Source organism: Vipera berus, assembly GCF_964194415.1.
Source record: "Vipera berus genome assembly, chromosome: Z".
Lineage (NCBI taxonomy): Eukaryota > Metazoa > Chordata > Lepidosauria > Squamata > Viperidae > Vipera > Vipera berus.
The window spans coordinates 54,639,675-54,663,341 of NC_138205.1; the positions used below are offsets into that span (position 1 = coordinate 54,639,675).

Sequence of the window (23,667 nt, forward strand, 5' to 3'; positions counted from 1 at the left end):
TCCCCAGCTCTCTGGCGCAGTCACCGTACAGGTTAGTGAGCCATGCCGCGGCCTCCCCTTGCAGTGCTGTTGTGACCGCCATCACCATCGCCCACTGGGAGGCATACACGGGGCCGTACTTGTCCAGGTGATGGATTACGTGGCCAAGGAAGAGGGCCAAGCGGTCGGGATGGCCATCGAAAGTCATGGGCAATGGTGGTGGGCCCCACGCTGCTGGTACCCCCCAGAGTCCCGCTGGAGCACCTGGACCTTGCGCTACAGGCCCTGTGTGCTGCCACCCCAGCGCTCCTGCCGGCGGTCCTGGGCGTAGCACAGCGCCACTGCCCCCGTGACACCCGCCCCCACAGGCCCCAGACCCAAAGCAGCCGCTGGGGCCGGTGGTAAGGGGCAACCCCCTATGGAGTGTCAGGACCCTGCGGGGCCCGGAAATGGGGACTGGCCAGACGGAAGCAAGTCTGGCTCTGCTGCTCACGGCCGGGCCTGTCCTGAGCCCAACGGCCAGTCTCCAGTTCGGGATCGTTGGGGGTCCACGGCCGAGGCTTCCCAAACTGGTCCCTCAGGACATCCATAGTATAGCTCCCAGGAGCCGTGGAGTAGCTCCATTCCTCCCCTCCTTCATTGGTAACGCGGTGCTCTCTCCACTCCAACAACTATCCCTTCTGCCTAGGTGGCCATTCCTGGCCAGCCTCCGTCTCTCCCAGTACCGGACTGAGCCACCATTCCCCGGTTTTCGCCTGAGCAGCTGTCCCCTGGGTCCCAGAGCCTTCACCCACTGGGCACGAGTCCCGGACCTTGGGCCGGACCACGGGTGGAGCCTCTGCTAATTCCCTCACGTCCAGAGGCGTTGGAGCCCCAGCCGGCTCCTCTCCCTCCGCTGCAGACACAGCCCCTTGAGTTCCCTCGGCCATGTCAGTTGCTTCAGAGTCCCGAGCAGAACACAGCAACGAGGGAACGCTGTGGGGAACGCTGACTTACTGTCAAAGCCGTCCTTGCTTGGAACAAAAAAAATGACGACAGCGAGGAACTCTTTACTCCAGAAATTTCCAGGCAGTTACAAAGTCAGCATTGGGAGCTAGTTGCCCCAATGCGCTTTTTAAACATTGAAGGTTATTGGCCCCACCCTCCCTGGGCAGATCAGCATCCGGCTGGGCCTGCTTAAAGCCCGCCCCCCTCCCATCTCCTTGTACAGCATCCCGCCCCCTGCCTCCGAGCTTCCACATGGCTTGCAGGTAAGTGTATGCCCTAAGTTCCCCTGTTGTGCCCCCTTGAGCCCTATTGTGCTCCCCTTCACCATCCAGCGCCTTAATGCAGCAACCCCCCACAATGCCCTGCCAGCCGGGCTTGGTTCTGGCCCGCTTGGCGCCGCCACCGAAGAACACGCAGCTGCGAAGTCCCAGGACAAGTTACGGCTGTCTTGTTGATTGCCTGGGGGTCCTCTCGGCAGCTCCGTCAGCGTCGATGCGTCACAAGGCCCCAGAGCAGCTGTCCTTCGGGGACGCGGCCGTGGGCTCTGTGTGACTGCCCATGGTGGCTGACAGCCATTCCGCTGCTGTCCGGGCCGCTTCTGGGTGGCTTTCGCCATGAGGCTTGGGCGGGCGGTGTGCACGGCGTTCCCCCAGCTCCCTTCGTGATGTCGAGCCCACGGGGCTTGACATTAAGGTCTAATGCTAATTTATATTTCAGGGTAAAAAAAACCACTTAGAACAGGAACAATAGGGTGATGTCACAATAGTGTATCTGATACCATGTCATCAATGAATGTCATTAAATAAATACCTAGTCATGATTATATCTTATGCTCTCACTGAGAGTAGCCATTTGTTTAACATTTTCCTATTTTTATCATATGTCTTATTAAACAATAGTTGAATTACATGCCAATATTTCTTTCTAAGACAACATACAAAGAAATAGTTATGGGTGTGATGACTGAGGGCGCAGCGCAGAGGCAATGTAGTCAACTGGCAATTCAAACTGTCCTTTAATTGCTCCAAATTTTCCCCAAATGCTCCCACGTTTCTGGCAAGCCTCAAAACAAAGGAAGACATATGCACCTTCAGCCGCCTTTGGCTGTAAGTAGTTTCACATACAGTCTGATTAGCAGAGTAATTTACTCAAGGCCACGGAGATAACAAGAAATGACACATACATCCAAAATCTAATGAGTCTGTGGAAATACAAGCTTGCCTGAGCAGTTTCAGAAGAGAAGCCAAAATACAATCTGAGGTCTTTGAACATCCAAGCAACATTGTCAGTCAGTCCAATGATCAGAGTTTTCAGGTTTCCAAGCAGAAATCACAACACAGAACAAGAGATCATCAACAACACACAAAACTCCAAGGAATCAGCGTTTGTTCTTGACAAATGCTTCTCCCCACAGCATCTCCTTAAGTCTCAGTCTCCAGGTGTGCCTTGTGGAGATGGGCGGGACGCTCTCCTCCTGAGTAGTTGAACCTGCCTGCATTGTTCCCTCCTCTCCACTCCCTATGCTCTAGGATCAGGAGGGGGTGGCCCTTGCTCATCACCTGAACTCTGTCTCTCCTGTTCATCCTGTCCCAATACTGAAAGGCCCTGGCCTGCCTCAGCCTGCTCTTCCCAACATTCCTTTGAAGCCACAGGCACCTCTCCCTTGACCTCCATAGGGTCCCGTTCCAGCTCATTTTCCTCAGCAGATTCAGGCTCCGACAGAGGTATGACACTGGGCTTGGCCTTATAATTTGAATTCAGAATTTGTGTATCATGAGTCATTTTGTTTGCAGGCCCAAAGTACAGCTTTGATCTCAAAACTGTGATATGAGATGTTTTATGTGTATTTTTTAAATATATAGTTAACAATTCAGAAACTGATGACTTAAAACTGTGATGACTGCATGCTTCTTTATATTTTCCTTCACTAGCTATGATGACCTAACTGAGCTGTCAATTTCACTGTATCTTGTTATGCAAACTAAATTCAAATAGGCCTTTAATACCAGCAATTAATATATCTGAATGTATGTAAAGGATGCAATAATGTAGAAGGAGACCTTCCAAACATTAGAAATTGTTTGCCTATTCATTCTCTCTAGAAAATCCTTGACACGTCAAGAAAATTTAATTGAGATAATATATATATATATATATATTATTTCTAGGGAGGGAAAATCCCAATTCGATGGACAGCTCCTGAAGCTATAGCCTTCCGCAAGTTTACCTCTGCCAGTGATGTCTGGAGCTATGGGATTGTGATGTGGGAAGTAGTGTCCTATGGAGAGAGACCATACTGGGAGATGACCAATCAAGATGTAAATATTTCCTTTTCCTTCTCTATGTGAGAACATGTTAGTCATCAAATCAGGATGTTGCATATATTAATTATTTTCTATTTTTAATTTTAAAGGCCTAAATGTACAGTTACAGGTATTGTCAAAAGAGTCAATTCTGAAAATAGTATGGAATCTTCAAATGAGTGAAATGGAGAAGAGAAGTAAGATTAATGGATAAAAAATTAAGGGGCTTGTATAAGGCACAGCAGCTGATCTTATGCTTTATTTCAGTTAGTAATTCTGAGTGGTAAATATGAGATTAACCCATTATGAGTACCAGAACTGACTTGGAGCATCAGCTTGTTAGAATCTAATCATAATGCCATGTAGACAGATCTTATCAGTACAGAACATGGAACAGCTCCCAGTCCAAATCTGGGCTGGCATCACTATTTGAATCCTATGATGCACTGCTGGTATCTCCCTGTAGAAAAACAAAGTTATGTCCCAACACTCTGAGTAGACATGGATAGCTAATTCTACTACTTGATATTTCTAATACTTTCCTGCTCTTTTGGGAATACCTGTGATGTTGAAATAGGAAAAATTCTTGGAGTCTTGCTGCTATTGTTGTTACTGCCAGACAACTTCAAGATTTTGCTGCTGGATAAGGGGGCATCCAGAGATCATTTCAGATATTTATCAAATCTGATATGGGGTTTATCATGTTTTTGAGCTGTTTTATTTATACAATATTTTATTTTATTGTTCCTGGGAGTAATAACTGTGGAAATAGAATGTTTGTTTGTTTTCAAGTCTGAATCCTGTGTGTTTAGAATTGAGGAATCATCAGACCCTTACTGACTGACTGGTTGGTCTTTGACAGAACATTTACTTCAGTTACAATGTCTTGATGCCCATAGATATAGATTATGGAGAGGTGTTTACTTATCCATATCTCTATAGCAATTTACTTTTTAACTTAACTAGATTGGAAATAATATACATACAGTGATAGCATACTATTTGAATATATATTTTATAAAGTCACAGGTTTACTACATAGAAGATCAATATGTAGGGAGTTGTATTTATGAAGATTTCACACATGTAAGCTAGCTCAACCAGGCAGCAGCTGTGGTTTTTTTTAAAAAAATGGGAAACATTCCCACTTTCTCATTTTAATCTCTTTTGTTGCCAAGCCTTTCATTTCAGTAGCACAAACATAATTTGCAATAAAGTGAAACGACAAAGCCAAGACAAATTCCCTTGGAAGTGATACCGTCATCCCATTAATAGTTCTTAATTCAAGGTCCATCAGTATTATTTTTAGAGATAAGGACTATCATGGAATGAATACTTTTTATTACTCCATTCAGAAACATTGACAGACTCCCACACCTTAATCTTCAGGAGCTTGCATATTACTAACCAAAGAGAATCTAATGAAAGAAAATATTTGTAGTTCAGGGTTGAATTGAGGAGTCCTTGGTGCTCTCTGAGCTTGCTTGTTTTCTTGCAGACGTTTCATTATCCTAATTCATTAGGTAATAAAACGTCTGCAAGAAAACAAGCAAGCTCAGAGAGCACCAAGAAGCCCCTCAGAGATTCTTCTGTGAAAAAAGAATTGATAGTTTTGAGCTGCCTAGATTTACATAAATGAGTCTTAGGGCAATATATATATTCTGTATAATTGTGGATTAGTTTTGTCATCATTCTGTACCCTAACTCTAATTGCATCTTTCCTCATCACCACAATCAGACTATATATTAACAAATAGGCTAGTATGAATTAGTGATAGTAATCAAGTTCCAGGTTTAATTATTATTCTGGGTGAATTACTAATTAGTAAAAGAGGTGCCAGTTAAGCCAATTAAGATTCATATTGCCTGTGATGATTCTTCATACGTAATTAAACCTCCCATTATTTTAGTATAATTTTAAGTTAATCAGTATTAAGATACATTGCATGTCTGATTTCATTTTTGTTTTTCTAAAAACATTAAGAACCAGTGGCTTCCATTGTAAATGAGCTAAAGTACTTGTCATTGAAGTAATTGCATATTATCCCTGCCTGTACTACTTTTTATATTAACAACGCTATTATTTCTCAGCATCTGAATGCCAAACTATTGCAGAACATCATATGCGTAGAAAGAGCTATTCCCAGACAATCATACAGAATCATAGAATCATAAGGTTGAAAGAGACCTTGGAAGTCTTATATCCACTCGTTGCCCAGGTTAGGAATCCTTAGAGAATCCCAGTCAAATAGCTTTCCAAGTTGATTCCAAAAGATAGGCTATTTCTCTTCTTAACAGGCCTGACAGTCAGGACATTCCTCTTTATCTCAGATTGAATCTTTCTCTATAAAGCATCATCTATTCATGGTTTTTCTCCTACCCTTGGGCACTATGGAGAATAAATCAGTGCCCTGTGACAGCCCTATATGAATTGGAAGACTGCTATCATATCTCCCCTTAACTGGTTCTTCTTTAAGATAAAAATGCTAATCTCCTACCTATTCTTCATAAGATTTAGCTCCAAGCTAAATCATTCATTTATCTCTGCACTCTTCCCAGTTCCTTAGCATCCTTTTCATATTATGCCAACCAAAACTGAACTGAAGTATTTCAGTTCCAATGCAATCAGATCAGTGCAGCGTAGATCAGAACCATCAACAGGATCTTTTGGCAGCCGTAGCATGCTGCTGACTCATACTTGATCTGTGACCTACCAGAACATCCAAATCTTTCTTGCAAGTACTACTACTAAGCTAGGTGCCATCTTGTGTCTGTGCATCTGATTCTTCTTACTATGGACAGGACCTTATATGACCCAACATTCATCTCTACCAAGATCCTTTGGAACCTCAAGACTGTCTTCTAGGGTATTAGCAATCCCCCCAATTTTATGTCATGTAAAAATTTGATAAGCATACCTTCTCGATAATCCTCTTCTAAATCTTTATAAAAATATTAACAAACATTTGTCCATCTGTGTATATGTTTTCAGAATTTTTTTCCATACTCTGGCACTTTATTTTCCTTCCCTTTCTGTAAGTAATTATAATCCTATAATTACATTTACTACAATTTAATCAATCAATCAAAATAGAGCTGGAAGGGACCTTGGAGATCTTCTAGTCCAATCCCCTGCTAAGGCAGGAGACCCTATACCAGGGATAGGCAACTGTGGCTCTTTTATGACTCGTGGACTTCAACTCCCAGAATTCCTGAGTCAGCCATGGCTCAGGAATTCTGGGAGTTGAAGTCCACGAGTCATAAAAGAGCCAAGGTTGCCTACCCCTGCCCCATACCATTTCAGATAGGCTGTTGTCCGGTCTTTTCTTAAAAACCTACAATGATGAAGCACCTACAACTTCTGAAAGCAAGCTATTCCATTGGTTAACTGTCCTTACTGTTAGGAAGTTTCTCCTTAATTCAGAGTTGCTTCTCTAATTGATTAGTTTCCATCCATTGTTTCTTGTCTTGCCCTCTGGTGCTTTGGAAAATAAGTTGACCCCCTCTTCTTTGTGGCAGCCCCTCAAATACTGGAATACTGCTGTCATGTCATTCCTAGTCGTCCTTTTCTATAGACCAGACATGTTAAACTCGCGATGTCACATGATGTCATGTGACGTATCAGAGCTTTTTTGCCATTGCCGGCAATGGGGTGGGTGCAGTTTCTTCAAGATGCATCTGGCCGTGGGCCGGCAGTCTGACACCCCTGCTCTAGACTAACCATACCCAATTCCTGCAACCATTCTTCATATTTTTTTTTGTCTCCAGGCCTTTCATCATTTTAGTTGCTCCTCTCTGAAGTTTTTCAGTCTCAACATCTTTTTTGTAGTGTGGTAACCAAACTGGATGTAGTATTCCAGGTGCAGTCTTATTAAAGATTTATAAAGCAGTACTAATACTTCACGTGCTTTTAATTCTATGCCTCTGTTTATATAACCAAGGGTCGTATTAGTTTTTTTGGCTGCTGCTGCACACAGCTGACTCATGTTTAAATGATTGTCCACACAGAATCCAAAATCCCTCTCACAGTTACTGTTTTTGAGCTATGTTTAACCTAATCTGTACTTATGCCTTTGATTCTTCCTGCCTAGGTGTAAAACCTTGCTTTTCCCCACATTTAACTTGTTGGATAGGGCCTATTGTTCAAGTCTGTGAAGATCTTTTTGGATCCTGAGCTTGTCTTCTGGCATGGTGACTATTGTTGCCAAGTTAGTGTCATCTGCAAATTGGATGAGTTCTCCTTTTGTTCCTTCATCTAAGTCATTTGTGAAGATACTGTATTGGGCTTAAAATGGAACTTTATTGTATCCCACTCCTTCCCTACATTTAGAAGTAGTACCATTAAGGACTACTCATGGAGTACGGTTTTTCAGCCAGTTACAAATCCATCTAGTGGTGATGCAGCCTATCCCATATTTTTTTAGCTTACCAAGAAGTAGGTTGTGGTCTACTTTGCCTTACTGAATTCTAGGTATAATATGTCAAGAACATTTTGCAGGTCTACTAATTTAATCACTTTGTCAAAGAATGAAATAAGATTGGTTTGGCATGATTTGCTTTTAACAAACCCATGCTGGCTTCTAGTTATGACTTTATTTGTTTTGAGATATTCACAGACCTGATTTTTTATTATTTTTTCCGGTTATCTTCCCAGGTATTGATGTTAAGCTGATTGGTGTGTAGTTTCCTGGGTTTGTTATTTTTCCTTTTTTGAAGATAATAATCACATCAGCCCTTTTCCAATCCTCTGGCAATTCCCCGGTACTCCAGGATTTTTGAAAGAGATGGTACAATGGTTCTGAGATTACATCTGCCAGCTGCTTCAGAACTCTGGGACGTAATCTGTCAGGTCCTAGTGATTTATATTGATCAGGGTCAAATGATGAATATGCAAAACCATTTTCTTGCTTATTTTAATTTCTATTTCTAGTCTCCCTTTTGTAGTAGTTTTTTGTGGTATGTTGGGCAATAATTTCTTTTTATGTGAAGAATGAATTAAGCAGTTCTGCTTTCTCTCTACTGCCTGTTACTTCCTTGCCATTTTCTCTCTTTAGTGGACAGACTGTTTCCTTGACTTTTTTCTTTTTCTTTTTATATTGAAAGAAACTTTTTTATTATCCTTGACTTTTGTTGCAAGTCTTTGTTAATTCTGACCCTTGCATTCCTGGCTTCATCTTTGCAGATTTGGGCTATCTGCTGATATTCTCCCTTAGTTATGTGTCCCTCTTTCCATTTTTTGTGCTTATACTTTTTGTCTTGCAGTGTATCAGAGAGATCTTTGTGCAACCATGCTGGTTTCTTCTTGGATTTCTTGCTTTTCATTTTTAGTGGTTTTATATTGGACTTGGCTTTTATGATCATATTTTTCAATGTTTCCCATGCTTCTTGAGTTATTTTCCCCTTTAGGAGTTTTATTCATGGAATTTTTCTTTTCCTACGTAGACAAACCTGAGAGGTGTAATAAATGGTTTGATGTGCTCTGTGATATAGACATTAGTAGTAGGTCAGTAAATGTTATTGTTTCTGTGAAAAATAGTTAGAAATATTTGGCTGCGATTATAAAAAGTTTTGGGAGTTGGCTGTGTTCCTGAAAAAGTTAACAACCTGATAGGCTGGAGTCAGATATAAATTCATTTACAAAAACTCAAGGGTTTGGGAAGTTTTATTTATCTGAAACTGAGTTAGAGAATTTATAGTTTTTGATATTACCAATGCCAGTGCTGGCTGTGTAATTTTTTTCCTATATTATTGGATTCTAGTAGCACTATTCCATGGTGAAGATATAATAAAAATTCTTGCATGATATTGTAAATAATATGGATAGAGTTTTCCAAATATATAGTTTTTCATACCATCATTTATATAGACTTAATGTTATCAGCAGGAACATGGTCTGAATGCTTTAACAACAGAAATCCATGTGCTGCATTGTCAGGGGAATCTTGATTACAATTATTTTTATTAAAGAAGAACATTCAGGAATTTGATTATTTTTTCCTTAGGTGATTAAGGCTGTTGAAGAAGGTTATCGTTTGCCAAGTCCCATGGACTGCCCAGCTGCTCTCTATCAGCTAATGTTAGATTCCTGGCAGAAGGACCGAAATAACAGGCCCAAATTTGATGAAATAGTCTGCATATTGGAAAAGCTCATTCGGAATCCCAGTAGCCTGAAAACATTGGTGAACACATCAAGCAGGTATAAAATCAAATTCATGCTATGCTATCTTTCTTTCATTGATGATATGTCTCTCTGGTTTGATGAAATATCTCAGTTTTTGATTATTGTCAAAATACAAGCTATTTTTCTCATTTGGAAAGAGATGGTACAAAAGTACCTACCCTTAGTTGTTTCATGTTTACATGTGTTGTTCCAAAACAGAAATGGAGAATGTAGGAAACATGAGCTAGTTGTAGGCTCCCAGAACCTCAAATTTCAACAGCATTTTTTTATTTCTTGAAAATGAAATCAAAGTTAAATTAAATGGATAAATATTTTACTACTTGTGATATGTATATTTTGTTTTTGAAAACAAATTTGAAAGAATCCATTATTTTTTTATTTTTACAGAATGTGCCATATTTACAAAACTGGCCAATTTTAATACTTTAATACTTCTGTTATAGTGAGGAATAGAGCTTATAGCAAGTTTCAGAATTCACGCTCTTTGTTATAATTATGCTCTTAGTTATAATCAAATTATAATAAGTTAAAATATGTATATATAACTAATTGGTTGAACTGACAACAGGCAACTGATTGGGCACCTAATCAAAATCAATATTCTGATTTAATATAAAGATTGCAGCATGGATAGAAAAGCAAAATTCATGAGATGATTTTGAATCATTGATGGCAGTAACTCCAGCCAACATGTTCAATAATGCAGTAATGTAGGAATATACAAGCTGTAGTTCATCAAAATTAGAGGGCTAAAGGCTCACTGTCCTTGGTTTATAGATTGTTGTATTTAAAATAGGAATGCATTTAACAACTTTATAATGCTGCATGTTCAAAGAACAGAAAAATAAAAAAAATCAAAATATAGTTCAAATATTTGAAAACTAAGCTATGCCTGGGTTATTGAAAATCCAATCCCTATGGTTTATTTGGGAAAAAATAACATCTATTGTAATTATATTTTTATAATAATAGCAAAAATGAGCAAATCTGCCACACCTGTTTATAAGCTTTTTTAAAAAAATAATAAAGATCTAAAGATATTTTTTAATGTGCAGGACATAGATATTTTCTCTATTTTATTTCCTTCCTTTCTTTCTGCCATTCCTCTTTTTCTATATTTTCCTACTCAAAAACATTCCAAGATGACTGTGGCCTGTATAATTTAATAATTGGCCTCCAATTAATTTTATCACCTGAATATTGCAATTTAGTATAAGTTCCTTAGAAAATTGACAAATGCTGATATTATTTAAAGAAATGTGATTAAAAATTCATAACAATTTATGTCAGTATTAGCACCTACCATATCCATCAAATAGAATGCATTATGTAAGAAGATGTGCTACATTTATCTTGATGGATGATTAATTATTTTATTTTGTTTATTTATTACATTCATAAGCTTTCTGAATTTTAAGAACTCTGTGACATTATAGGAACAATGGCAGTAGACATAATGCAATAGCATATTCTTCTGCAGCTTTGAAAAGAAACGCACAAAATATAAAACCCAGAAAGCTCCTTATATAAATTATGTATGTAGGACCAATCTAGCTCTCTGACTGTTTAGTAGATCCTCACTGTCACTTTGCAAAGTTTTTGTTAGGCTAAGTTGGGAAGATTGTGAGTAAATCACATCACTCACTCTTAATGCTGTCTGTATATTAGCCAGTTATGAAGATCAGTTTCTAATGTTACAGTATCAACATATTATAATTTTAATAGGTGAATCAATTTGAGAAAAAATATCACCTCCCCCCCAAAAATCAATGATATGAAATCAAAAAAATGCCCCAAACCTGGACTTGATGTTTGTCATTATTTAAAGGCCTGTTTTTTGTTTTGTGGGTTCCTGTAGCAGAGTATTTTAGTCTGGGCTGCTTGTTGTTTAAATGTTTCTTGCTATTTTTATGCTCTAGGCTTTTTAAAAAACTTTGTATGCTGCCCAGAGTCCACTGGAGTTGAGCAGCCAATAAATTTAAATAAATAAATTAGATTTTAAAAATCAGGGAGTGTGAGGAAATGATCCCTCCTAAAATTGACCTGTAGAATATTTATATAGCTAGCTGTGAAGTAAAGCTTTGAAATAGTTAGGCACAAAATCTAATCTTGGGCACCTCCAGGGTTACTACACAACTCTGTTTGCTGGTCTTCCTTCATGTGCAATAATCTTACATCCAACTTTTTAAAAAGATTGTTTTAATGTATACCTTGGTTTCTCTTTTAGAATTTCAAATTTATTAGGGGAACACAGCCCACTTGGAAATGGGGTCTACAGATCTGTAGGTGAATGGCTGGAAGCCATCAAAATGGGACGGTACACAGAGATTTTCATGGAAAATGGATACAGTTCCATGGATGCTGTGGCTCAGGTGACACTGGAGTGAGTAGAATTCCTGATCATTTCCACTGATACAAGGGAGAGCACTTTGGGTTGGAAGTCAATTAAAAGTAAAGGTAGAAAACAATTGAAAGCATTTAAGATTTTTTTTAATTGCAATTTGACTCTAGGGAAAACTCATTTATATCCTATATAAATGATAGCATATCAGAGATAACATTGATTTGTAGGTATCACAGTTGTTGAAAAGATAACATTAGTAACTTTGCACTAATAATTGGATCGTGTGACTTTGATCATTTCAACAGCATGCCAATTTTGGCATAAGGTGTCTCCTGCTTTTCATATAATAAAGGTACTTTCATCCTAACTGTACAAGGTGTAAGGATTTTCAAGGGGAAAAAAAAGGCTTGACTGCAAACATCTCAGAAAAAAATGCAGAGGAATAATCCCACTTCCCTGTTATCCAGGATATGGCAACAAGTTCCTGTGCAGAAAATCTAATAATTTTGGAGCAGATCTAATCACTATTATTTTCTCTAGGTTTGCTACTTTGCTCAGTAGAGTTATTGTGACTCTTTCACTCACGTTATCATATTTTCCATCTTAAATTTTTTCCAAGTGATTTTTCTTTTAACATTTTGAAAAATTGTATATGTATGTATGTGTGTGTATGTACATATATATTTATATTCAAATATATTTTTCAAATTTATTGCATTTTTGTAACATACACATTTTTGTATATTTTTAACATTATAACAGTTGGAAAAGTTTCAGTCTATGTCTTGATTTAGGAAATTCAGAATACATAAATTCAGATTAAAACGTGAGCAGAATGAATATTTCCTCTGTCTTTGTGCAGTGATATGAGGCAAGCTTATGTTAAGAGGGGATATTTGTCCTTTACAAGGATACAGAAATATAGGGAGGCTACTGCAAGGGACGAGGCTTTCTCTTATCAGAGATTTGACACATTGCTGACTTTAAAAATTAAGGCCTCGTTTCCTCTTGAGATCTCTATGAAATAAAAAAAGGGTCCAATAGGAAAACCTATGCAGTGAACATTCCTGAGCGAAGAGTTCAAAAACCAGAAAAACACCCTGACTTTCATTTGAGAGTGACAATACCAGGAGGGTCACATATTTGTCCTGCTCCAAACAGAGAAGATCTTGATTAAAATACAGGAAGGTCAGAGGTCTTGACTGACATGGCAAGATGTGGAATCCTTTCTGTTAAAGGCAGCTTTGCCAAAATGAAAGTGAGATGTGGGAAAACCGAATTCACTGTTTGTTTGTTTCTTTGTTTGTTTGTTTTTACAAAAAATAAATTGTGAAAATGTTTCTTTCCCCCACCTCCCTACAATTATAATGAAATTTAATAAATGCCTTCATTTTCTCTGGCTTCTCTGGGCTCCAAACTAAAAAAAAATGCTTGTCAATGTCATCTATGTTAGGTTGTTTTTTAAAAAAAAAATATTTGCATTGTATTATTGATCTTCGCACACAACCCTTTTAAGCACAACATTCTCTCTTCTTACTGCTCAAGGATGCAAATTAATCCTGGCTCTACGGGAGATCTTCAACAATCTGCTGTTCATTTAAAAGTATATGGTTTGCTTTATTTATTTATTTGTTTGATTTAACATCAGAGGACTTCTTCTCAGCAGCAGAGTGAAAATTAGGACACAAAACATCTCCCTGCTTATATTTTAAACTGAAATATGATGAATGTGTCATAGCTCCTTGGCTGTGCTTGAATACTTCATCTTCCCTGAACCTGCGTCAGCTGTTTCAATATTTTTCATTTGTTTCTAAAGTCTATTTTATTGGATAATCTCAGATCCAGTTCTGGCTTTAACAGTAGTCAATTTTAAAAATGAATATATAGTACAGCTAGGGTTTATAAAGCATCAAACATAGAAACAGAATCTACTTTTAGCAAATGTCTTAACTATGAAAAGGAAATAAGAAAATATGTTGAATTTTCTGAATTCCTGCACTGGTATTATAAATTTGGATTTTCCTGATACTCTCTTGTCTGTTATGTATGTATCAATCATATAAGAATTTGGGTATGTCCTATATTTTTACAAGTATCTTTCTGATTGGGTATTTGCACTTATGTTAAATAATATAGACATTAATTTCTGCCTTACTGACTATTATATGAATTATTAATTCTTTAGCATGTATTATAATTTTGATAGTGGATGTCATGTTTTCCCTTCAATTATATAAAAATATTATTTATTAATAACAATAAGAATTGTATTTGCCTAGTGTGGGAAAACAGGTACTATTGGAAGAAGAGAGGAAACATTTGATGGTGTAATATTAGATCTAGATCGAAGAAGTTGATATAAACCACTGAATTGCTAATGGACCCAGACAACAAGTTGTTTATTAAGTATTTCTGTAAAATTAGAAAATTAATAAAATATTTATAAATGCCAAACAATATTATTTTTAAAACATCATGCCCCTGAAATAATTTCAGTTTTTTAAGTTGTCATATTGTACAAATTAACAAAAGTAACAATATTACCAATTTTTAAAGAGATGTTGGCTTTTAGAAAAAATAGATTTACAGGTAGAGGTGCTTAAAACTAGGTGGAATATACTATCCCTTAACTGAGTTAAACATGTAAAATAGTGTTTTCTGCTGTTTCTAGTGATCATCCTCAGGTTTTAATGCTTTATTTAAAATTTAATCCAATTAGTTTCAGGTTCCATGTATGTGGGGTGTGTGTGTGTGTGTGTGTGTGTGTGTGTGTAGGAGCTCATACTAGTGGAATTTTCTATGAGATCAGAGTCAGAATCATACAGAAAAGTTAACTGATAAAATGAATATTTAACAAAATTTATCATTAAGCTGTAGATAATAGAGACTGAAAGTTTATTTCTTCCACATTCTGCTTTTCTCCAACCCAGTGCCTTTGAAATTGTATCTACAAATCCCAGAATTCTGAGACCTATAGTTTTTTGTGTGCAGGCCTTAGGATCTTTGGAAAGCAATTTTTGATGTACTCAACCAAACTATAATTTCAGAATCTTGGTGAAGGCCAAGAATACTACATTAGTATTGTATAAATGTGCACTAATAGAAATTAGACTGTTGATATTATTCAAGCAGAAAATTAAGATAAGAATTAGACTGGGCTGAATAGTTATAGAATGAAAATTCCAGTTTTCTCTTTCTCCATATTTGCATCACCTATTTCTGTAGGCTCACTATTAATATCACAGAATTTATTGAAAAACATTTTGTCTTTCTTTATTTTCTACACTAGTTATACAATAAAACAATATTGTATGGAAACTATTTATAGATAAAATATTAAGATAACATCATTCTGCTAATCCATCTCAAATCCTTCTGTCCATAAAGCCATAAGAATAAAAGGGATTTGTTGTGCTACCTTACATTAGAGTTCTGGCTATGAGAAACTCCTAAATGAGAAAGAGAAAGATCCTTCTTCAGACTGCCATAAAATTTCACATTTTTAATGCTCCTAGCTTAAGTTCCCTGAAAATGGAGTGTAAGCATTTCACAGTAAAGAGATGCTTGATATCTTCTTCTTGATCTGGTTTTATAGTCACCAACATTACCTTCTTTTGTCTCAACAGCCTGCTGCATATATAAACCAGACCCCACGTTAGGTTAAGCTTCTTGGAAGCCAAAGTCAAAGATGACCAAGGTCATGCACTTCTTGCTCAAGATAGTGGGATTTTGTGCAAAAAAGTGTATATTTCTGACAATTGATTCCTACATTGAGAATAGGATTGGACCTAACGGCTAAAATGTCCCCTTCCAACTCTATGATTCTGTGGAAAGATTTGAAAGCAATGTCTTCTCCTTTCACCCATTTTGGAGGCAAGTTCATTGTGGAAGAATTTTTATCTTGTCAGGTTGAGTAGAAGTTGGGTATATCTGACATCTTACATTAAGCCAACCATCCATCTACTTTAAAAACAAAGCATCAAAATAAGTGATTTATTATTACCAACTGTATCTTTAATTTGTTCCGCCCATTATTCCTATCTTAAATAATGTCACTTTTAGATTTCATCAGCTATAATTTTTGTATTTCAGTTTTAAAAATATGCTTCAATTTTTATTGAAAATCCACGGTCCACTTGAGACATTAAAATATAAGATAAAACAAATAAATCAAAGCTCACTTATATACTTTCTGAATCACAGATTGTATTTTGTAAGTAAACTGGCTATGATAATTTATTTGAAACCTGAATGGATTATTTGATGTAGACAAAACATTCAACTAGTTAAATAATTAAGTTCCTGTATTATTGTATTTTTATACTTTTCAGTCCCTATGTGTATGGTATAAAACACATTTTCATGTATAGATACCAAAAAAATTACTTTCAATTAATTGATAAGTCATTCTTTATTGCAAATGTAAAATATAGCAGAAAAACAAAAACCCCAACTATTGCAACAAAAGAAAATATTTACAATAAAAACTCAAACTTATTAATAAATGAGTAATAGTTTCATGTGATATAATTGAAACATTTTCTGGATTAGTCAGTTTCCATGAGGAAACCAGGAGGGTAATATAGCTCTTCTTGTCATAGAATCATAGAGTTGGAAAGGTACACTAGGCCATTACCTCTAAACCCATGGTCACAATGAAGATCCAATTTTTAAAAAAACAACAACAGAAAAATGGCTATTTAATCTCCAAATGACTGGTTAAACATCTATTTGAAATCCTTATGTTAAACTGAATCTCTTGTTGAATTTCTCAAATATTTCCTAGAACAAAAGAAATCATGACAATTTACTCTGTTCTTAAGGATAAGCAGCAACTTCAAAAAAAAACATGGGACCTTCAAATTATTTATAACAGCTAAACTCAAAGTAATTTGCAATTTCCCAGAAAACAAGCGATTGTGGTTAACTATTTAGAAGAAGAAAGAAACATGGGAAATGTTTGGATTTAATTGTGTTTTTAACGTACCTACTAGGGTTGAGTATTCATATTGTTCCAGAGCTGGGACTTGGGAAGATCAGGAAAAATCAAAATTCAGCACTTTAAAATAGATTTCACCATTCACCATTATTTAAAATTCATTATTTGGTTTTGCTGCTTTCCCAGAACTTTTATCATGCAATCTGAACCCAGGCAAGAAGGAGGTTGAATGTTACATAGAAAAATAGTCTGATTATTAGAAATGAGGACCTCAGTCTTTGTGAAGGCATTGTGTTTGCCCTGAACTAAACAGGTGAGCGAGAAAGATAAAGCTTCTGTACCAAGATTTTTAAGATTGTATGGTAGTTTGAGTGGCAAACTTTAAAGTGTGAATGGCAAACAAGATTCCTTCAAATGAGTAAGAAAAATGAGTTTTTTGAAGTTGTTTTAAATTATACTCAAACAATCTAAAAATCTTGGTGGCTTTCTTTCAGATGTCATTCATAAACCTGCCAGCTAGCACGGTCTTTTTCAAAGGCACATTCTCAAAAGTGATGCCTTTTGAATGTAACATTTTTTAAAAAAAATGGATTCCATAGCATTTGCCCCAAGTCCTGTGCTCTGTTCCAGATCCTTCTTCCATGACCTGACAACCAGTGTGTTCCAATATTATTGTTGTCATGTAGTTCTAATTCTAGTGAGAGATGGATCCTGTTTTCTACCTATGCTTCCATCTGGATTATCAGACTGTTCTCACAGAAATAAAGAGCAACTATTTTCTAACTTTATGGACGATCTCTGATGATTTTGAGTGCCAGAACAATCCTCAAGAATAGCTAAGTAATGAAACTGGCCTCTTAAATTGCATACTTGACTGGACTTTAATGGCTAACAACAGAAGGTGGACTTCATCACATCTCCCTTATGAAAGATACATATTGAATCTCAGGACACCTTGTTGCTTTTTATCCATTGGACTGCTCTGAAAATTTATAACAATATGTGTGGGTGTTGTGTTGTGTTACATTGTAATTGTTTTGTTTTTCTTTTAAAATAAATGTTTTTAATAAAAAAAAAGTTCCTTTATGGAAAAAATATCAGGAATTCACCAGCTCTTGCTTTTTATTCTTTATTTTTCATCTGGTGACATATATATATATTTCAAAATTAATTATGATACCATATTTCTTTTGAAAAGGATAAACAACAAGAGCAGATGAACGCTTTATGTTCTCCTACAAGAATTGAAAACTTAATTATCTAAACTGTCTTACACACTCTATGAGCATTCCTGGTCATATCAAAATGCCATCCTTTCAGGTACAAGATCTCCATGCTTTTCAAATCTGCATGAAGTGTAGATTACAAGTTGTGAAAATAAACAGTTTTAAATACGTATAGTTTTTCAGTCACACTGACGTATCTTTAAAAAGTATAATACTGATGTGAAGCAATATCAGTTTACTTTATCATTTTTTTATACCAGGCCTTGATCATAATGTCAAAAGTATAGTACAATATGATAAATTTTCCTGGAGAAAGATGCAAACGTTTTCCATTCCAAATCTCCCGACACTAATTCTGCTCTGATGTTCATCTCTGTTTAGCTAGTCTTGTGCTTTTCATATAATTACTTAAAAGATACTACTGGGAAGTTTTTAGATGGCCCTGTGTGTGTATACATCTAGATACACACATATACACAAACACATGTATATTTAAAAAGCTATATGCCACTCTTCAACCAAAATAGAGATTATAGTTGAATAATAGATGGACAGATTATTTTCTTCATTCTGTGGAAGACAAGAGTTGTTTTCAGACATATACCAAGGATACATACATGAAGTGGGTGAACTCAATCTATTTGTTGAAATAAGCAATACCAACTCCCCAAGGCACAGGAAAAGAAAGTAGGAACACTTACGCGTGCCCTGTTCTTATAGGAAGGATCACTCTTCTGTTCTCTGAGGAAGAGTAGCACTAGAAACTGCACTAAAATGGTCTGAGATATCCCAGTTCAGCCTCCTTTTCTATAGAGTGAAAAAAACAAAAAAGACATGACAATCAAAAGCTAAACCTTTTACTGGACTGTTTATATCTGTCTCTGTGACTATGAATATTTCTCAACATCAAAAATATTTTCATCAGTTTTTTTGGAATGGGATGCGTACAAATGTTATGGCTTAGTAGAAAAATAACATACTCTCCCTTTTCCATACTCACTCATTTTTTCTCACATTTCCTGAATTCAGGAAAAGCTTTCTCATTTATACTGCCTCAGAAATAGCAAGAAATCCTGGCATCCTCTGATAGTTAAAGGAAAAAAGACAGATTTTAAAATAATGCTTATAATTTTATGAACTGCTTTAAGAGATGTAATTTGAAAACATGCATATTCAAAACAGACACATATGGGTTGATCAAGTACAGCCAATATCCCAGTGTATTGGCCTTTGGAATCAACATGTGCTTTCTTCATACAGGGATTTGAGGCATCTTGGAATCACACTTGTTGGGCACCAGAAGAAGATAATGAACAGCCTTCAAGAAATGAAGGTCCAGATGGTAAATGGGATGGTGCCACAGTAACTTTAAAAAAAATGACTATCACTTTTTCAAAGTGATCAACTTGCACATTTAAAATTTAAACCTGACATTTATTTTAACAACAACACAAAAAGCTGTGATTTTTATAATGCAACAGAGGAACATTGGCCTCAACTGTATAATTTATAACCAGTGTTATAATCTATTTCTCTGTGGATACATTTTGAAGTTAAAATTAATGTCTATGAACAGCGGAAATAGATATATTCCATATGCATGGTTATAATTTAGTCTGCTTCAACAATTAAAAAAATAATATATATTAGACCTTTTTAAAAAAGCTGAAAATAGTAACTTATATTAATATCTCCAAGGATTTAACTTGAATAGAAATATTTTCTACTGATTTGATAGTTTATATTAAAAAAGTAGTTTCCTGAGGTTTGCCTCAAGTCTTAAGCATTGATGGAAGAATAATGAAACGCAATATTAGACTATTTCTTGACAAGAGAGTTCTTGTTTGGATATTTTTAAAAATGCTGCTGCTCTACATCAATTAAGCTCTAGATATTACTATACACACATTCCTTGATGAACATTCAGTGCAATACCAGGTGTATGAATATTTTGTCTTTAATTTTTCTTGTTGATGGGAGATTAGCCCATCTTTAATGCAATATTTGCAGATACAATTGCTTATACATGAATGCATTTTTATATTATTTCTGTTTCTAATGCTGTTTTACTATAACATAGATATATTTGACATTAGCAGAATATTAAATACTAACTTTAGAATTCAGCTTCCTGAGGAATCTGTAGCCATTTCCTCATTGGTCACTTCTAGCATCACATGGTCTTCATTAATGTGATCAGTCCACTGGTTCAGTGATTCCAATCAGTTACTTCCAGATGACATGGGTGACATATAAATCCAATAAGTAAATAATGGATACATCTAGAAGGCAATATAAGTCATTATTGGGAAAGTACCCATGTTTCTTGAGAGGATGGAAAAAGCCAATATTTGTTCTGCTTGAAAATGTTTGAACAATTTCTAGTGAGAGAAACAGCTTAGAAGGCAGAAGTAACTTCATAACATTTCTAGGAAGTTACTGGTGGGCAAAAGACTCTACTTAGTTTCCTGTCCCTCCTCAAATCAATATTGTGCACAATAACTCAAATGTGCGACTCTTCAGTATAAATTTCTTGGCACATAATTTTAAGCACAAAATTCATACAGTACAGTTTTTGTAGTTCCAGGGAACTTTTATTCTTTGCATTATAATTATTTAAGCAAATGTCACAGATCTTTCTTAATATTAATATTGTATTCAAAATTTACCGTACAGCACTTACTTTTAATTTTGTAATGGCCATAATCAATTGTGTTGCATTGGTTCCTTTCCCTCTAGATTCAGTTTTGTGTTCAGTAATTTATTACTGCATTTGATCAGTTTTGCATGAATTGGCTACTAAAGTAGATAAATATACCACAGATAGTCAAATATATGATTTTTTTCAATGATGACTTAATATTTTCCATGATTAAGCTTAGTTCTAATGCCACACCAGCTATGCCACATCATGATTCCTGAAGTCATCTTTGCTTAATCATGCATTCTGATCTATCCACAATTTAATGATAACAATTCATTTATTTTAATTGGTACCGTACTTTGTAAAGCAAACTTGTCCTACTGTTTTGGTCAGCAAATTCATTTGTGTGATGGTCAACTTCACAAGTGTTCCAGTAATTGTTCCAGGTTTGATCCAGCAACTAAATACAGTGCTGAATAGAAGCTTTGATGATGTTATTGCCCTGAGAGGTACCTAAACAGGCAACCCCTCACCTTAGGTTTCCATATTAACCACAGAGTCAAAGGATGGAGTCAGACAGCTAATCGTGCATCTCTCTGATCACTTGAGAGACTTTAGAAACCTTAAATTTTAATTCCTACATCATGGAGCTTCATTGTAATTAGTGATGATAACTGCAAACTGAATGCATGTGTAACCAGAATATATGTAATCAATGTATTAATTGAAAAATAAGTTCACAGTGATTGTACCAATTTCAGTTCAGAATAATCAAATATTATCCCCATTTTTTTCAGAAGGAAAGAAAATAATGATCAAAGTATGATTACGAATCCTTTTTTATGATACTACATTCATGGCAAACAGTCTCTATAGTAGTGTTTCCAAAAAAACCCCTACTTTTTTTCCCACTGCTTTGTCCAATTTACTGGAAAAGAACAGGAGGCACAAAAGAACAGGAGTTAAAAATGTGTAGTGAAATAACACTTCAGAAGCTGATACTGACCTTTTATTTGAACTACCATGTTTCCCCCAAAATAAGACCCAGTGGGGATGTCTTACCCACTTATCTTAGGACTGCTGCAGCCAGGCCTCCCACACCCCGACACCTGTTACGTTGCTGCCTGAGTTCTTCTGTGGCCACTTGCAGCTACATGCGACATGGCACGTTGTGCCACTGCAGCCACTTGCAGCATTCATCATGCTGATCGCACCACTGCTGCTGTTTGCGAGGGCGATCGATGCGATGAGCCTCATGGCCTCTTACCATGAGTGGTGGTACCGGTGCAATTGGTGTGATACACCATGCAGCTTCCAGCCGCAACTGATGGCAGCAGTGCATTGCACCACATGGTGTGTGGCTGCAGGCAGCCACAGAAGAACTCAAAACAGCAACGTGACAGATATCGGGGCATGGACTCCGACTGGGCGGAATCCGGCAGAGTGGAGAGGGCAGGTCTTAATCATACCATTTGGGGTGAGTTTGACCCTGTGACTCTGGATGATGTGGACAGGATCATGTGTAGACTGAGCACTACAACTTGTTTACTGGACCCATGTCCCTCCTGGCTGGTTTCGGCCACCTGGGAGGTGGCAGGGGGCTGGCTCCAGGCAGTTGTCAATGCTTCTTTGATGGACGGTGTCTTCCCCTCCGCATTAAAAGAGGTGGTGGTGAGGCCCCTCCTCAAGAAGCCTGCTCTGGACCTGGCCTCATTGAATAACTACCATCCTGTCTCCAACCTTCACTTTGTAGCGAAGGTTGTTGAGAATGTGGTGCATCAGCTCCCGCAATTCCTGGATGAAGCGGACTATCTGGACCCGTACCAGACCGGTTTCAGACTTGGCTACAGCACGGAAATGGCATTGGTTGCACTGGTGGATGATCTCTGGCAGGCCCGGGACAGGGGCTGTTCCTCTGTCCTGGTCCTACTTGACCTCTCAGCGGCTTTTGATACCATCGACCATGGTATCCTGCTGCAACGGCTTGAGGGGTTGGGAGTGGGAGGAACTGTTTTACGGTGGTTCTCCTATCTTTTGGGCCACTCGCAGTTTGTATTGGCAGGGGGACAGAGATCTACCCCGAGGCCCCTCACTTGTGTGCCTCAGGGGTCAGTTCTCTCCCCCCTCCTGTTTAACATCTATATGAAGCGGCTGGGTGAGATCATCCGTGGCTTTGGGGTGAGGTATCACCAATATGCGGATGATACCCAGTTGTTCATCTCCACCCCAAGCCAACCCAGTGATGCCCTTGACGTGATGTCCCGGTGCCTGGAGGCGGTGCGGGTCTGGATGGGAAGGAACAGGCTCAGGCTTAACCCCTCCAAGACTGAGTGGCTGTAGATACCAGCATCTCGTATTGTCCAACAAGTTCCATCTCTTGATGGGGGGAGGTATTGCCCCCCTCAGAAAGGGCTCGCAACTTGGGTGTCCTCCTGGATTCACGGCTTAATTTGGAAGATCATCTAACGGCCGTGACCAGGGGGGCCTTCACACAGGTTCGCCTAGTGCGCCAGTTGCGCCCCTTTTTGGACTGAGATGCCCTATGCACGGTTACCCACGCCTCGTCACTTCTCACCTGGATTATTGCAATGCTCGTTACATGGGGCTGCCCTTGAAGAGCACCTGGAGGCTTCAACTGGTGCAAAATGCGGCCGCGCGGGTGCTTATGGGAGTATCTCGGTACTCCCATGTTACACCACTCCTGCACGAGCTGCATTGGCTTCTGGTTACCCTCCGAGTGCGATTAAAGGTGCTGGTAATAACCTTTAAAGCCCTACATGGCTTAGGCCCGGGGTACTTGCGAGACCACCTGCTGCCATTGTCAACCTCCCATCGCCCGGTTCGCTCCCAGAGTCGGCCTCCTCAGGATGCCGTAGGCCAGGCAATGCCGGCTGGCGACCCCCAGGGGGAGAGCCTTCTCTGTGGGTGCGCCAACCCTCTGGAATTAACTGCCCCCGGAGCAGCAGACAGCCCCTGACCTTCGGTCCTTCCGCCGTGACCTGAAGACCTGGTTGTTTCAACAAGCGGGCCTGGACTGACTACGGTTTTTAATAAGGCTTTTTAC

At 37.9% G+C, this 23,667-nt stretch overlaps 1 protein-coding gene across 1 annotated transcript in view; it reads left to right on the forward strand.

The window, feature by feature from the left end:
- Positions 1-11,837, forward strand: part of EPHA5 (EPH receptor A5) — a gene marked incomplete at its 3' end in the record, with an annotated part of 211,151 nt that extends 199,314 nt beyond the window's left edge. Inside the window, exons 15-17 of the mRNA XM_081346212.1 lie at positions 3,135-3,284; positions 9,272-9,465; positions 11,678-11,837. Coding sequence (XP_081202338.1) covers positions 3,135-3,284; positions 9,272-9,465; positions 11,678-11,837 — 504 coding nt within the window. The remainder of the gene's footprint in view (positions 1-3,134; positions 3,285-9,271; positions 9,466-11,677) is intronic.
- Between the last annotated feature and the right edge of the window lie 11,830 nt (positions 11,838-23,667).